Genomic DNA, 18,297 nt, shown 5'->3' with positions numbered 1-18,297 from the left:
GGAGTAATCAAGTGATGATGGACTTCAGTATAGGAATGAGGAACAGGTTCAGCACAGGTATGGAGTAGGAGTAGGGTAAATGGAAGATTAGGAATTTGTGGAATGAAGATACTCAAATTTTATACTTTTGAAATAAGAATTTCAAGAGACAATTCCTGGCATGACTGTACTAGGAACTGACTTAAATGAAGAAGTAAGTTATTGGAGCAGAAGATGTTAAGAACTGGGAAGATGTAAAAAGATACAAAGGATTTTGATGACCTCAGAGGTTATCAGCCATGGCTGACTGAGCAGCATCTAGCTGGTTACAACTTGTTTTACTTTTGGAAATCAGTGTGCTTTGGCATAACTCAGACAGAGACTTTTAAAATGTGATGGAGATATCCCAAGAACATAACATGGGGCCTGGGAGCCAGAGGGATACTCACGGATCATCTGGCAAGCATAAAAAAAATTGCAAAGTTAAGTAACTCTATTTACTTTTTTAAGTTTTGCAAAAGAATGAAAAATGTAAGGAGTGAAGTTGAGAAGGACTATGTTTATTTCTTTGTGGTCTTCACTTTTCCTGTAGAAGAACATGGGGGTATTAAAATATATTAGGCTTTTTTCCATCCACTGAAATGGTGCTATTGCTATTCCTTTCCCCTCTCTTCATTGAGGTGTAATTTATATATTAAAAGCCTGTACATATTTAATGTATGTAGCTTGGTGAGTTTGGTCATTATTCATTTTTATATGTTCAAGAAACCTTTTTTGGGGGTGATAACAATGATATGGGCTTCCCTGGTGGCTCAGTGGTAAAGAATTCTCCTGCCAATGCAGGAGACTCACGTTTGATCTCTCGGTCGGGAAGATCCCCTTGAGAAGGAGATGGCAACACACTCCAGTATTCTTGACTGGACAATCCCATGGGCAGAGGAGCCTGGAGGGCTACAGTCCATGGGGTCATGAAGAGTCAGACATAACTTAGTGACTAAAACAGCAGCTACCATGCTATATTCTAAGGCAGCACTGTCTAATAGAAATATATTGTAAGCCATACATGTAATTAAAAATTTTCTAGTAGCCACATAAAATAGTAAAAAGAAGCAGGTGAAATGAATAAAATATTTTATTTCACTTGATGTATCGAAAATATTATCACTTCAACATGTTACTATAAAATTATGACTATATTCTGGTTTTATACTAACTCTTCAAAATTTGGTGTGTATTTTATAATTATAGCACATGTCAGTTTAACTAGTCCTATTTCAAGTGTTCAAGAGCCACATGTGGCTAGAGGCTATTGAATTGGACAGCATAGTTCTAAGGGCTGGGATAGAAGAGAAATCAAGAAACAGTTGCAGTTCAATAGAAAATTATAATGTAACTAGTGAGTGAGATCAATACACAAAGCTATCTATCTGTCAATCATTTATATTTTAGATCTTCAATCTACTTATTTACTTGATTCCCAGACTTATTGCAAAAAATCCAAAGTAGCTTGCAATAAGATATAAAAATTGAAAAAGGGAACAACTGTTGATTTCATGTTCAATTCATTTAAAGCCTATCACTTGACCTTAATTGTCAACTTGACCTTGTGAAGATGTGCATCAGATATTTTAAACTTCACTTTGAAAAGTTGGGAGTCACTAGAGAGTATGAGTTGGGAAAACTAATGTACCCTGATCAACTTACACCCCAAATAGGCAGCAGACCTGGGAGTAGAAGTCATACTTTCTTTCTCTACGTACATTTGGGAGGCTGCAATTTAACTCTGGAGTCCCTCACTTCTGTCAAATGCATATCCTGTTTGTGTCTCATATCCTGAATAAAGCTGATGACATAACCGGGTCTCCCTGGCAGGTGTGCAGCTATTTTTAGAGAAGACATCTCATGCTTAAAAGTGGATTAAAACAAAGCAACACGTGGGTTATTAGCTTGCATGGAACAGGTGAGGCTGGCCCTGTTTCCTCCAGAGTGAATGGATAAGAAATACTGAAGCCATTTGAACTGTGAACTGTTGACTGTTGTCTAGAACACAAAGAAGTCTTTCTCCTGCTTGGTGGAGGAAGAGTTAACATTTCTCTGATTTATTTTTTATGCAAATTTATTTTTGGTGGTGCATTATTTTCCAATTTTAGGTCCTGCTCCAGATGTCGTCTCAGACAAAATCTACCAGATCAGCAAAACAATTGAGGAATACGCTATATGCCCTGATTTGCGAATTGACCTGTCTCGACTAGGAAGACAAGAATTTGACCTGGAGAACAAATTCAAACCATTTAGAGGTAATTGGGAAATTGTATTTTGAAGAAAATTAGAACTCTGTGGATGGAGGTGACATTTTTTCTTCAGGGGAGAGCACACACACAAGTGATGGAATTATCAATTTTAGGAGTGGCACTTGATAAATAGATATAAACTGAGTGTGGTGTGGAGGGAAATGAGAGCAGCCAAGATATTTGGAACTGGCAACTTTCAACAACTACTTTCCAAACTATCATTTTTGACATAGGGAACATTTCACGGCTGACTCTTTTACAGTGTTCCAAGAATAGACTGTGAATTGCCAACACATGTCTTTACTTTTCGAAGCAATTAAGGTGAAGATGCTGAAATACTTTAGATAATTAAGAAGAGACGTAAAAGGTAATGGAGTTATTAAAATTTCCTATGGAAGATAGTCATTTCTTTTCCAAGCTAGGATCATGCAGTTTATCTTGATTCAATTCATAGTTGACTACCTGCTCTATACCATGCTCCATGATAGAAGATTTTACAAAGGAATTCACTAAGTACCAAATGGATTTAGGAAAATGGTTCAAAAATTAAAAACCAGGATGAAGTTGCCAAAAATATTATCCTGTATGGTAGAGTGAATAAAACTTCTAAGTCCTCAGATTATAACCTTTCAATTTGTAGATTAATATTGAACCATGTAATAACATTAATACCAAGTAAATGCATATCATTTTTCACCCTCTATTTTATCCTGTTGCTTTCTCCTTCAAGGCATACAAATAGCAATAAAACAAACTTTTTTTTTAAACTCCTTCAGTGCCCCTATCAGCCTAAATCCAGTTTGTATTAAGATGGTATCCTTATTTTACAAGTAATTTATTTAGTTCAAAAGGTGAAATACCTAGTTCATGGCCACATGGTATTTTAGGGACAGAGAAGAGCTTGAAATGTACTATTTGGAGACACAGTGTTGGGCCAGCTCTATCAGTTTTCTTGGAAGATTTTGAGGCAATTGCTTGCTTAGCTTGTGAGCAGAAGTTAATTGAAAGCCATGTGATACTTACAGGATGCAATGATTCCTGATTTTATTAATCTAGTTGGGAGTATTCATATACACAGTGGCTTGACAACTAAAAGCAAGGGATATTTTATGTTAACTAAGTGATTTAAGTATACTTGATTACATATGTTTGGATGTACTGGAAAATAAGATGACAGAAAAAGCAGGTATTATTATATTATCAGGAAGAAATTTTGTTGGTTGATTGAATCTTCACAGTTGTACTAGTTGTTCAAGAGACCCAGATCTTTGGTGGCTCAGATTCAGGCCCACTGTTTCAGCTACATTGCTCACTTGGTGAGTTTTCTATAGGGTTACAGACACCACGAGGTAGAGGGAGACATTTCCTGGTCTCAAGAATTTGAAAATGATTGGGATAATTTATGTGCTGTGTTCTTGCTGTTTGAATGTTGAGCAAGACTTCAGTTAATTGGAAACAATTTAGTCTTTGGCATTTCATCTTAAAGGATGAAGAGCAAGAACTATGTGATGTGACCTTTCAGTTTTCATGGAAATCTATTTGCTTCCTTGTTTTTTACATTTTTGTTTGATATTAATGCTATTTATCTGCTATAAATACCAAATGTATTTAGGCAAGTAGTTCAGGAGTTAGACCCAGAATGAAATTGCCAAAAACATTATGCTATATTGTAGAGAGAGTAAAACTTCAAACATATTCAAGCCATAACCTTTCATTTTATAGATTAATTTTTTATTGTGATAAAATATATGTAACATATACTATGTTAATAATTTTTAGATGTGTTTTGCATAAACTTTTTTTTGTTTGTTTTGTTTTTTGCATAAACTTTTAATTAATTTATTTTATAGATTAGTATGGGCTTCCCTGGTGGCTCAGTGGTAAAGAATCTGCCTGCAATGCAGGAGACGCAAGAGATGCAGGTTTGATTCCTGAGTCAGGAAGAGCCTCTGGAGAAGGAAATGGCTGCCCACTCAGTATATTTTTGCCTGGAGAATCCCATGGACAGAGGAGCTTGGTGGGCTACAGTCTATAGGGTCGCAGAGTCAGACATGACTGAGCATAGATTAATATCCTCCTCCTATCAGAGATGATTAAAAACTATTTGTATTCTTGAAGAAATTATTATATTTGAACTTGATTTAAGTGCAATGAAAGTATTTTTAGTGTGTATTTGGCCAGATGAAAGGATAGTTTCATGTTACATATAAAATCTCACCCACTAAATACTGCACCTGGATTTACTAAAAATTATTGAAGGTGGATTGGTAATATCTTTAGTGCAGGTTTAAATGTTTCAAGGTTCCAAAGTAGTATGTGTTTGAAAAATTTTAACAACAGCATAACATAAGTTTCAAAATTTAACTACAAATTACAAAAGCAGAGCTCATGGACAAATTTTAGCGCCTAAAATGAAATACTTATTATTTCTTGGAAAAATATTTTCTGAGTACTAATTTTGTACCAATCACCAAGTTTGAAAAGTGTGATGTATTCTGGGTTTTATGAATCGGAAATAAATGGAAAAGACTTGATTTGGTTGTCTGGTCATTAGGTGGTGCAGGAGAGCATGTGTGTTTAATGAAGATTTCTAAATACCTGGCACTCATCTTGAACCTGGTAATAGACTGGGCACACGGGAGACTTTACACAAACTCAGAAAAATATCTTTTATCACCAATTCAGAACCTGAATCTGCTTGGTACCATGGCATTTAGAAAGTAGGGGTCACTGCTGAGGTTACTTCTTGATTTGTTTCAGGCCAGCTGAGTCATTTTTTGGCCAGTCCCCACAGGAGAGGCAACCGGTTTTGCCAAGATGCCTCTTAGCATTGAGGTGTTTGCAGTTTGTGGGAGGGAGTGGTGGAATGAAGAGAGTGGGGACAATAGGCATAGTTTTATCTTAATTTATTCTTGTGGTTGATTTTTCACTTGCAAAGAAGAATTTGCAACTTGATATTTTTTATACCAGTTAATCACCTGCAAAGTTTGTAGCATCTTGATTGTGCTTTGTGATTTTGTCTGCAAATGGACACTTTGCTTCCCGTGTTAATGTGTGGGGTTATGATGGGATTGTGATCAAAATTTCATGCTTTTTTATGCTTCCAAGAATCCCTCATGGTGGTCATTGGTGTCTCCTTTGGCTTTTCTATCCTTAGTGGAGATAGTGGACCCAGTGGATATCTATCTCAACCTCCTTCGGACCATTTTTGACTTTAACGCCATCAAGAGTTTGCTGACTGGGCCTGGCCAACTGAAGATCCGAGTTGATGCCATGCATGGAGGTAAGCGTGTAGTCTTCTACCAAGTGGTGAACAAGAAATGGTAAAGGAGACCTCAATGTGTGTTGGGTTTCTGGGATTATGAGGAAGGTTGAATTCATAGATATTCACATGACATGTGTATGTTCAGATAGATATGTGGGATATTCTGGAAGGCTTCAGGGCTTTGATCTCTCTTTTTTGATGCAACTGAAAAAAAACTGGAGCATATGATTTTGAGGCTATGCCTGTTAGAGTGTGGAGTGGAAATAGCAAAATTGTAAATTAAAAAAAAATTTTGATCACAGTACATAGTTGAAAAAGTCAGATAGTTCAGAGCTTGCTATGAAAAAAATCCTTCACAACTCCTTTCCCCAATTTTCTACTTTCCAGGGGCAGTCTTTTTTTTTTTTTTTTTTAGGTATTTATCTCCCTATTACTAAGTACTGTGAATATACTGCTCCTTGTTGATTTTTCAGTTTGAGCTGTTACGACTTCACACTATGGAAGATGAATCTGTAGTTCTTTTTCACCATCTCCAGTCGCTAAATCTAAGCACACTTCCTTAAACAAGTTATATTATCATTTTGGTAAGATCAATATGCAGTGTCTAGACTAATCATAACATGGTTGAGCCATGCAAAATACTGTAGTTATATTTTCCTTTCAGCACAGCTTTTTTACTTCTTTGGAATTAGTAATCATCTTGTTTTCTCTTTACTTAGTTTTTGTGAAGTGTATTTATCACTATTAACTCTCATATGCGTCTAGTGTCAAAACCTCTCACTTCATTCCCCTGGAGACCTGGAATGCCCTCTGTCTGCACTGGCAGCGCTCTGAGCTGCTGTTGTCCTGAAATCTCCACTTAGCATCATCCTGTAATTCCTTTTACCCCTTTCTTATGTTGACTCTCTTATTTCTGGGTCCTTTGCCTTTTGCTTTCTTAATTTACTCCTACATTTTGGAGGAACACATTCTCCAGTTACTCTGTGAGAGAGAGAGCTCATGGGAGGTGAATGTTTTGAGTCATTACATGTCTGAAAATGCCTGTTTTCTATGCTCATTCTGAATTAATAATTATCTGAATATAAAAATCTAGGTTGGATATTATTTTCCTTCAAAAGTTTGAGCGAATTGCTCCATTAGTCTTGTAGCCATTCCTACCAAACTCGAGAAATCTGATGCTATTCTGATTTTTAATTCATGTTTTGACGTTTCTTTTTTTCTTTTCTGGAGGGTTTTGGGGCCTTTGATATGTGTTCAGTGTTCCTTCTTTTCACAGTGATGAGTCTGAGTGTGGGACTACATTTCTCTATTGTGCCAGGCACTTGGAGGATCCTTTGAATCTAGAAACTTATGTCCTTTCATTGGGGGAAGTTTTCTTGCATTACTTCTTGGATGATTCCTCCATTATTTTCTCTTTCCTTTCTCCATAATGGCTATTGTTTAGATATTGACTCTACTGGACAGATCTTTTAATTATCCTATTCTTTCCCCCAACATCCATTTTTCTTCTCTTTGTTTTGTGCTACTTTCTGGCAGATTTCCTCAATTTTAGCTCTAAGTCCTTCTGTTGTTTTTCAGTTCTACTATCATATTTTTAATTTCCAAAGACATTTTTTTTTTGTTTTCCAAATAACTCTTTTTTAAAATAACTTCCTATTCATGTTTCATGAATACCGTATCTTTTTTTTAATAAGTCAGATGTACTGAGGTATCAAATTTATTTGCAGTAAAGTTGATACTTTGTTGGTATACAGTTTGATGAAGTTGGAAAAACATGTACAGTAATGTAACCACTCTGACAGTCAAGGTTTAGAATATTTCCCTTGCTTCCACAAATTTTTTTGCATCGCTTGAAGTTTTACCTCTCCTCTTTCCCCTAGTCCCTGGCAATCACTCATCTGCTTTTTGCCCCATAGTTTTACCTTTTCCAGAAAGCCATATGAATGGAAACATACAATATGTAGCTGTTTTCTTCAGGCTTTTTTCACTCAGCATAAGGTTTTAGAGATGCATTCATGGTGTTGTATGTATCAGTGGTTATTTCTTATTACTAATGAGTAGTATTCCTTTATATAGATGTACTACATTCTGTTTATCCATTCACCACTTGATACAATCAGGGTTATTTCTAGGTTTTGGCTACTATAAACTGCTACAGACATTTGTGAAAAAGTCTTTATAGGAATATATGGTTTCCTTTGTTTTGGATAAATACCTAGGAGTGAGATTGCTGGGTCATGTAATGTGTATATTGAACTTAATAAGCAATTGCCAAACTATTTTCCAGAGTGACTACCATTTGCACTAACAGCAGAGTATGAAGGCTCCAGTTCCTCTATGCTCTCACCAACACTTGGTATTCTCAGTCTTCAGTTTTATAGCCAGTCTGCCACATCTTCTTCATCTCTGTTAGGATCTGACCGATACGTACTTTAAAAGATTTCTTCTCCCTCTGTAGTTTCTCTTTCTTCCATGATATTCTTTACTCTATTTGTTTTGGTCTCATGTTAAAGAGTGAATTCAGTTCAGTCACTCAATCATGTCCAACTCTTTGCAACCCCATGGACTGCAGCATGCCAGACTTCCCTGTCCATCACCATTTCCCGGTGCCTTTTCAAACTCATGTCCATCAAGTTGTTGATGTCATCCAACCGTCTCATCCTCTGTTGTCCCCTTCTCCTCCTGTCTTTAAGAATGAGGCACTAAAAATTTTGCTGGGAGCTCTGAGCCGATATGTGGAACTTATCTTCCAAGGGCTTCACTCTAAGGTCTTCCACCTGGGCTGTTTTGTTCTTTCCTATTCAGTTCAGTTCAGTTCAGTCACTCAGTCGTGTCCGACTCTTTGCGACCCGATGAACCGCAGCACACCAGGCCTCCCTGTCCATCACCAACTGCTGGTGTTTACACCAAACACATGTCCATTGAGTCGGTGATGCCATCCAACAATCTCATCCTCTGCCGTCCCCTTCTCCTCCTGCCCTCAATCTTTCCCAGCATCAGGGTCTTTTCAAGTGCGTCAGCTCTTTGCATCAGGTGGCCAAAGTGTTGGAGTTTCAACTTCAACATCAGTCCTTCCAATGAACACCCAGGACTGATCTCCTTTAGGATGGACTGGTTGGATCTTCTTGCAGTCCAAGGGACTCCCAAGAGTGTTCTCCAACACCACAGTTCAAAAGCGTCAGTTCTGCACTCAGCTTTCTTTATAGTCCAACTCTCACATCCATATGTGACTACTGGAAAAACCATAGCCTTGACTAGATGGACCTTTGTTGACAAAGTAATATCTTTGCTTTTTAATATGCTGTCTATGTTGGTCATAACTTTCCTTCCAAGAAGTAAGCGTCTTTTAATTTCATGGCTGCAATCACCATCTGCAGTGATTTTGGAGCCCCAAAAAATAAAGTCTGACACTGTTTCCACTGTTTCCCCATCTATTTGCCATGAAGTGATGGGACCAGATGCCATGATCTTAGTTTTCTGAATATTGAGCTTTTAAGCCAACTTTTTCACTCTCCTCTTTCACTTCCATCAAGAAGCTCTTTGGTTCTTCTTTACTTTCTGCCATAAGGGTGGTGTTATCTGCATATCTGAGGTTATTGATATTTCTCCTGGCAATATTGATTCCAGCTTGTGCTTCTTCCAGCCCAGCCTTTCTCATGATGTACTCTGCATATAAGTTAAATAAGCAGGGTGAAAATATATATCCTTGACATACTCCTTTTCCTATTTGGAACCAGTCCATTGCTCCATGTCCAGTCTAACTGTTGCTTTCTGACCTGCATACAGGTTTCTCAAGAGGCAGGTCAGATGATCTGGTATTCCCATCTCCTTCAGAATTTTCCACAGTTTATTGTGATCCACACAGTCAAAGGCTTTGGCATAGTCAATAAAACAGAAATAGATGTTCTTCTGGAACTCTCTTGCTTTTTTGGTGATCCAGCAGATGTTGGCAATTTGATCTCTGGTTCTTCTACCTTTTCTGAAACCAGCTTGAACATCTGGAAGTTCACAGTTCACGTATTGCTGGAGCCTGGCTTGGAAAATCTTGAGCATTACTTTACTAGCGTGTGAGATGAGTGCAATTGTGCGGTAGTTTGAGCATTCTTTGGCATTGTCTTTCCTTGTGATTGGAATGAAAATTGACCTTTTCCAGTCCTGTGGCCACTGCTGAGTTTTCCAAATTTGCTGGCGTATTGAGTGCAACACTTTTACAGCATCGTCTTTCAGGATTTGAAATAGCTCAACTGGAATTCCATCACCTCCACTAACTTTGTAGTGATGCTTCCTAAGGCTACTTGACTTCACATTCCAGCATGTCTGGCTCTAGGTGCGTGTGAATGGTCACACCATTGTGATTTTCTGGGTCATGAAGATCTTTTTTTGTACAGTTCTTCTGTGTAATCTTGCCACCTGTTCTTAATATCTTCTGCTTCTGTTAAGTCCATACCATTTCTGCACTTTATTGAGCCCATCTTTGCATGAAATGTTCCCTTGTTATCTCTAATTTTCTTGAAGAGATCTCTAGTCTTTCCCATTCTGTTGTTTTCCTCTATTTCTTTGCACTGATCACTGAGGAAGGCTTTCTTATCTCTCCTTGCTATTCTTTGGAACTCTGCATTCAAATGGGTATATTTTTCCTTTTCTCCTTTGCTTTTCGCGTCTCTTCTTTTCACAGCTATTTGTAAGGCCTCCTCAGACAGCCATTTTGCTTTTTTGCACTTCTTTTTCTTGGGGATGGTCTTGATTCCTGTCTCCTGTACAATGTCACAAACCTCCGTCCATAGTTCATCAGGCACTCTGTCTATCAGATCTAGTCCCTTAAATCTATTTCTCACTTCTGCTGTATAGTCATAAGGGATTTGATTTAGGTTGTACCTGAATGGTCTAGTGGTTTTTCCCACTATCTTCAATTTAAGTCTGAATTTTGCAATAAGGAGCTCATGATCTCAGCCACCGTCAGCTCCCAGTCTTGTTTTTGCTGATTGTATAGAGCTTCTCCATCTTTGGCTGCAAAGAATATAATCAGTCTGATTTCAGTGTTGACTATCTGGTGATGTCCATGTGTAGAGTCTTCTCTTATGTTGTTGGAAGAGGGTGTTTGCTATGACCAGTGCGTTCTCTTGGCAAAACCCTATTAGCCTTTGCCTTGCTTCATTCTGTACTCCAAGGCCAAATTTGCCTGTTAATCCAGCTGTTTCTTGACTTCCTACTTTTGCATTCTGGTCCTCTATAATGAAAAGGACATCTTTTTTGGCTGTTAGTCCTAAAAGGTCTGTAGGTCTTCATAAAATCGTTCAACTTCAGGCTGGTTGTATTCTGCATAAATACAACTTTGGGTTAGTTATATTCTGCAGAAAAGGCTGTTTCTCTTTCTTGCCTTAGCATTATCTGACCTAGAGGGAAGAGAGTTTCTCTTCCCACAGAGTTTGAAAATGGTTTCTGGATTTGAACCTCACTGCCTAGCTTTTACCATGTGTTCATCTCTGAATCAGTCACTCTGGTTGAGGGATGGAGGATACTGATTTGCAGACCTAGGTCACCTCCCTAGTCTTGGGGGAAGTATCAGATTCCAAGAACTGAGATGGAAAAAGGATTGGTTCTCTAAAGAAGACCCAAAATACTGCTATCAGAGGAAAGGAAAAAGGGTGCTGCGCAGGGAAAATGGGTGCTGGGCAGGCAAAATCAAAGTGTGTTCACTGTTTATGGTTTGTATTCTATTAGTTGAAAATAAATGGAAAGCGGTACTTTTATATATTTCAGCCAACAGGATTACATGCTTGTCCCCAAATGTGCTGTATGTTCTACCTCAGACTCCATTCCCTTGCTCACAGTGTTCTTTTCACTTGGATAGCATCCTTAACTCCTGTCAAATTTATATTCTTCCATGTTCTCCCAGAAATGCTGCTCCATTTTGAAGCCTTGCCTATGGTCATTTCTCTTTTAAACTGTTGGATTTCATTGTTTAATAAATACATTATACATCGAATTCAACTAGTCTTACAAGTCCAGTCACTCACCTGCAGATTTGACTCATCCCACTGCCAGACTGAGGGCCCAAACTGAGAGCACTTTGTGTCCTTGGATGCCCTCCATTCTTCACGTAAGAGTTCTGTGTTAGGCACTCCATGAATGTGTGTTGAACTGGAAAGCACAACTCCTTAGTATTTATTTTGTAAAATGTACTTAGTTGTATATGCTTCAGTGGTTGGCAGGGTTTAATTATACACTTGGCAAAGTTAAAACAGCTGTAGAGACAAAGAACATCGCTAGAGCCTTTAAGTGCTTTTGCATATATTTAACTAATGCTTTTAATATAAAAAGTAACAGCCCATGAATTATTATTAGGTAGTTGATTTCTTTTTGGCAGTATTTTAGGAAAGTTTTGGAGAAAAATTTCATGCAACTGGATTACTGAATACAACTTCTATATGCCTAACATAGTCACTGGCACATAGATGCTAAATGAGTGGTAATTGAAGTAACCATTATTCTGTGCTTGAAAAAACTTGTAGAATTTATCTTTTTTTTCCCTTGTGCTATGAAGTAGACGTCTTCTTCTAAGAAGAACAAAACACCCTTGAGGGAGGAGTTCTGTAAAGATCTCACATTGCTGTGTATCTTTTTTAAGTTATGGGACCCTATGTGAGAAAAGTTCTCTGTGATGAGCTGGGGGCCCCAGCCAATTCTGCAATCAACTGTGTTCCCCTGGAAGATTTTGGAGGGCAGCATCCTGACCCCAACCTGACATATGCAACAACCCTTCTGGAAGCTATGAAAGGAGGGGAATATGGATTTGGAGCTGCGTTTGATGCTGATGGGGTAAGGAGGAAAGCTTTCTGCCTGCTGATCGTTTTGCTGTATAATGAGCCAAACACTGGAAACCAGAGAATTGTTGAATACCTCTGGGGCTGACATGTAAGGGGCATACGAACCCTAACTGGCTTTGCATCTGCCCTTCTACTTAATGGCCTAGTATTGCATGTAAATAGCCATTACTTTTCTTTTTCCAAGTAGCAGTATGTTATAAAGAGGTTATTTCTTTTAAAAAATTCATGCAATACATCTTTATTTACGACTAATCTTGTTGAAATCACCATGTTAAGAAAACAGCTATTTTAGTAATAATCTCTGTTCTCCAGTATGTTTGGGAGAAGTGTGAATGAAGAATGTAGAGGCTACTAAAGCCTGAGGAAGTCATCCACATTTCAACAGGTTGGATATTTTCCTAGCGGTGTCAAGATCCTGCACCCTGCAATATTCAGGGATTTTAGTTTCCCATGCCCTCTTTGGCCTCCTTCAAGTGGTTTTCCATTGTTTAAATCTGAGGATGGCAGTAAAGTGCTTGGTGATGATGATGGGAATGGATTGCTAGCAGCAGATGCCTTTGCCTGAACATTTTCATACATTCTTTCCCACAGGACCGTTACATGATCCTAGGCCAAAATGGCTTCTTTGTGAGCCCCTCCGACTCCTTGGCCATCATTGCCGCCAACCTCTCTTGCATTCCATATTTCCGTCAGATGGGAGTCCGAGGGTTTGGAAGGAGTATGCCCACCAGCACAGCCCTCGACAGGTAAGCAGAATGTCACCGTGAAAAACTTCATGACAGGCCTCTGATGTCGTTGTTCCTTCTGCTGGTAGCTCTCAATCATTCTCCCCTCGCACTTTGGGAACTTGTTGAAATTAGAGATATGAGAATTTAAAGACATGATATAGTTAATAGAAGTGTGAAAAATCAGGTGGCCTGAACTGGGTTCTGCTATATCTTAGCTCTTAGGAACTTGGGAGACTTATTTAATTTCTGTGTCTCTGTTTTCTTATCTTTAAAATGAGCATGATAATAGTATTATCCTTACATGGGTTGTATGAGGTAGGAATGAGGTGATTCTTATAAACCATGTAACAGAACGCGTGGTTCATAGTAAATACTTCATAAATGGTAAGAAAACTTACTAAATATGTAAGCAAGGTAGAAAGAACATGAGTCTTAGGATCAGATAATATTATTTTAAAATGCTCACTTATCTCAGGCTTCCCTGGTAGCTCAGCTGGAAAAGAGACCCCGGTTTGATTCCTGGGTTCAGAAGATCCCCTGGAGAAGATCCCCAATCCAGTATTCTGGCCTGGAGAATTTCATGGACAAAGGAGCCTGGCAGGCTACAGTCCATGGGGTTGCAAAGAGTCAGACACGACTGAGCAACTTTTACTATATCATCATTAGTTCTGTAAAAACAGGGAAGATAAGTTTGTTGTGAGAATGAAGCAAGATACACATGGAAAATGCTCAACAGGAGACTCAGTAGATAACAATCCAAAGTTTCTTACCCTGGCCCTATCCACCCATCTTTTAGCTTATCTTAGGAAACAGTGAATTTCAGAGTCTAATATTTTCAAGCAATGTATATTATTGTGGAAGCAGTATTTGTTCATGCTGGAAAGTTAAAAAACACAGAAAACGAGGAAAATGTAAGCGACTCTGCCTGAGCTGCTTATGTTAATTGATGAATGTATATTCCCTACTGAATCTCTTTATATACATATATAATATATATGCATAGCTATAAATCATATATAACATACATAATATAATATGTATAATATATATTTGCCTTTTTGTGAAACCAAAAAGAGATCTGAAAGTACAAACTGCCTTGTAACATTTTTTTCCCATCAACAGTCTCCAACTTTGTCTTAATACAGTTTTATATCATCTAAAACCAAGGTCATACTCAAATTTCCCCCGAGTGTCCCTGGAGTGTCTTTAATGTATGGTTTTGCCCAAAGCAGCATCCTGTCTAACATCATACATTGCATCTGGTTGTCACATCTCTTAAGTCTTTTAGAATCTAGCACAAGCCTTTTATCTTTTATTTAATGATAACGATTTTTGAGGAGACCAGACCAGTTGTCCTGCAGAATCTCATCTTCTGGATGGTGAAGTTATTTCCTCATGGTGTTACCATTCATTCAGTCATTCCTGAAGTAAATTTTATATGAAGTGAATTGAGTTAATCTTAAGGGTACAATTCAATGAGTTTTGGAAAAAGTATACATCTGGGTGACAACCAATGAAAATAAGATATAGAACATTCCCATCACCCCCCAAAGTTCCTCCTTCCAATGCCCAATTGTTGTAATTTCTTCTGCCATATTTAGGCTTTGCCTGTTCTTGAGCGTCACAAAAATAGAATCATATACTACATATTTATTACTAGTTTTTTCATTTAATATGTATTTTTTTATTCATCCGCATTCACTGAATTTGTAACTAGTTCATTCCCCTATGTTGCAGTATAGTATATCAATGTATGAATATATCACAGTTTATTTTTCCAGTATCCTGTTGATGAACATTTGGGTTGTTTTCAGGTATTAGATACTATAAATCATGCCATTATAAGCATTCTTACACGTGTCTTTTTGTGTATACATCTACATTTCCTCAGTTAATATCCAGGAGTAGAATGCTGCCTGTAGGATAGATGTATGTTTAATTTAACAAGAAACTGCCAAACTGTTTTCCATTTTATACTCTTATTTGCAACGTGTGATAGTTCTAGTAACTTCATATCTTCAATAACATTTGGTGTTATCAGTCTTTTTTATTTTAAGCAGTCTAGTGAGTGCAAAATAGTGTTTCATTTTGGTTTAAATTTGTATTTTTCTAGTGATGTTGAGCTCATTTTCATATGCTCATTGTCCATTTGTGAACTTCTTTGTTATGTACCTGTTCGAAATGTATTTGCTCAGTTGAAGGAGCATTGTTTGTCTTTTTGTTATTGATTTAGAGAAGTTCTTTATATATTCTTGGTAATAAGTTTTTTTTTGGCCATACTGCCAGCTTGTGGGATCTTAGTTCCCTGACCGAGGATTGAACCCAGGTCCTCAGCAGTGAGAGGCCTAACCACTGGTCTGCCAGGGAATATCCTGGATAAGTCTTTTGTCAGATATATGTATTACAGATGTTTTCTCCATGCCTGTCACTTCCTCATTCAAATTCTTAATTGTGTCTTTTGATGCACGTGAGTTTTAAATTTTGACAGTGTCCAGTTTTTTTTCTTGTATAATTGTGTGCTTAGTCACTCAGTTGTGTCCGACTCTTTGCAACCGCATGGACTGTAGCCCACCAGGCTCTTCTGTCCATGGGGATTCTCCAGGAAAGAATACTGGAGCAGGTTGCCATGCCCTCCTCCAGAGGATTTTCCCAACTCAGGGATCAAACCCAGGTCTCCTGAATTGCAGGTGATTTTTTTACTGCCTGAGCCACCAGGGAAGCCCAGGAATACTGGAGTGGGCAGCCGATCCCTTCTCCAGGGGGTCTTCCCGACCCAGGAATCGAAGCAGGGTCTTCTGCATTGCAGGCAGATTCTTTACCAGCTGAGCTACCAGGGAAGCCCTCATATAAATAATATATACTTTCTTATCCTCTGTAAGAAATCTTTGCTTACCCAAAGGTCAAAAAGATGTTTTTTCCTATCCTTACTTCTAGAATCATTGTAGTTTAAATTTTGTATTTAAGTCTTTGATGATTTTGAATTAACTTTTCTGTGGGTTATAAGGCAGGGGTTGAGGCTTGTTTTTTCCCTATATGCAATTGTTATTGAAAAGAATTTACCTTTCCCTTGATGTGTTTGTTAAAAATCAGTTGACCATATGTATGTGGGTCTGTTTCAAGATTATCCCTTCTGCTCCATTGATCTATGGGCTATACCTATGCCAGTATTTCCTTGTGTTGATTATTGAAGTTTTAAAGTAGTTGGTTAAGTCAAATGACCCCCCCCAACTCTTATTTCTTTTTTCTTCATATAGAAAAAATTATATATCTAATGTCCTTTGCATTTCTATATACATTTTAGAATCAACTTGTTATTTTCTAATAGGGCCTATTGCAATTTTGATTGAAATTGTGTTGAATCCACAGAGCAATTCTGGAAGAATTGCATTTCAATAATACTGAGATTTCTAGTCCAGGAATGTGATATATCTCTTATTTTATTTAGTTTTCTTTAATTTCTCTTACATACTTTGTAGGTTAGTTTCTCTTCCGTATATTTTGTAGTTTAGCGTGGAAATCTTTACAATTTTTGTCAAATTGATTCACGAGTACTTTGTATATTTTGATGCTAATGCAAATGGAATAGTTTTATAAGGTTAATTTTCCAGTTGTTTGCCGCAGCTAGTAATTAGAAATATAATTGATTTCTGTAAATTGATCTTTTATTCCTCCACCAGTACGGAGATGAATCAGATGCCTTTTGGATGCCCCCTATGTTACTTCTTTCCCTCAGATGATATTGATGTAAAATCTGTGATGATGAAGCAACCACAGTTTAAAATTCTTGCCTAGCAGCTCCAAAGGGTGAGATGTGTAATTCCATTCTTCCCCCTTTGCCTTGGTTTATATCTTTCCTTTAAAAAAAAACAAAACATGAACTACTTCCCTGGTGTCTGAGACAATAAAGCGTCTGCCTACAGTGCGGGAGACTGGAGTTCAATCCCCAGGTTGAGAAGGTCACCTGGAGAAGGAAATAGCAACCCACTCCAGTATTCTTGCCTGGGAAATCCCATGGGCGGAGGAACTTGGTAGGCTACAGTCCATGGGGTCGCAAAGAGTCGGACACTACTGAGCGACTTCACTTTAAAAAAAAATCAGCAAAACCGTAGAAAGCAAAGCAAAAACCAGACTGTCTCTAGAAATGGAAAACCCAGAGTCACAGAGGATCCTGAGTTCTATGTAGGTTACTTAATATTCTGGGAGGATATATAAGGTGGCTCAGTGGTTGGTAAAGAATCCGCCTACCAGTACAGGAGACTTGGGAGAAATATGAGTTCAATCACTGTGTCAGAAAGATCCCCTGGAAGAGGAAATGGCAACCCACTCCAGTATTCCCTCCTAGAGAATCACATGGTCAGAGGAACATGACAGGCTGCTGTCCATGGGGTCACAAAGGGTCAGAAAGACCCAGCAACTGAGCATGCATGCACACTTATACATAATCTTACAATTTAGAAAGAACTTTCATTAACTTGAACTCACTTGATATTTGCAATAATTTAGAAAGGTACTTGGGTAGACATTACTCTCAGCATATTAAAGATGCTGAACCAATTATCAGAGAGATTAAGTGACTCACAGAAGGTTACACAGCTAATAAGAAAGTGACCTGGAATTTGAAACTATTGCATCTGCCTAGTAACTACAACTTAATCAGGATGGTTTCTGAGAAACCAGTTGCGAATATTGCTCAGCTCTCCCGCGGGGTAGGTAGTCAGCAGCTTCCCAAACCCTGGCCGGGAGGGACCAGTTTCATTATGACAACACAACCCATCTGTGCTCTTTTCTTATGGAAATTTCCCAGTTGTTCTTGGTTTCAGTTTATCCCTCCTTCCCAATGAATCTCTGTTTCAGTCAGAAACCAGAAGCCTTGCTTAGAAAGTTCACAGAGGACCTGTTCTGATATGTAAGTGACCATTTAAAAGGATTATTCATGCTTGCTGGTTGGGATTCAGAATTCTGTGGGCTCTGAAGTGGTGATTTGTTTTGGGTATTTGATCTCTTGTGGAGTCCCTGGTGGATTCTCAAGATAGACACTTTATAAGTTTCTTCTTCGTGAAAGAAATGCTGCCTCAAAATGTTATCTTGTCAATAGTTTCCCACTTAGGTTATTTTTTAATTAATAAAATCATAGGAATGTGCCCCTAAATGCCAGACCCTGGAAGAAAGACAGCGAAGTGACTGAGACACATTCAATGGTGCACTTA

General features: G+C 38.1%; 1 protein-coding gene across 1 annotated transcript in view; it reads left to right on the top strand.

Annotated features, from left to right (window-relative positions):
• PGM5 (phosphoglucomutase 5) overlaps positions 1–18,297 on the top strand; it is a 185,220-nt gene that overhangs the window by 27,389 nt on the left and 139,534 nt on the right. Inside the window, exons 3-6 of the mRNA XM_020912623.2 lie at positions 2,130–2,276; positions 5,428–5,553; positions 12,164–12,354; positions 12,954–13,108. Coding sequence (XP_020768282.1) covers positions 2,130–2,276; positions 5,428–5,553; positions 12,164–12,354; positions 12,954–13,108 — 619 coding nt within the window. The remainder of the gene's footprint in view (positions 1–2,129; positions 2,277–5,427; positions 5,554–12,163; positions 12,355–12,953; positions 13,109–18,297) is intronic.

This window comes from Odocoileus virginianus, chromosome 18 (assembly GCF_023699985.2).
Source record: "Odocoileus virginianus isolate 20LAN1187 ecotype Illinois chromosome 18, Ovbor_1.2, whole genome shotgun sequence".
NCBI lineage: Eukaryota > Metazoa > Chordata > Mammalia > Artiodactyla > Cervidae > Odocoileus > Odocoileus virginianus.
Note: the sequence above shows the minus strand (reverse complement) of the source record. Positions and strands in the feature narration are given on the sequence as shown.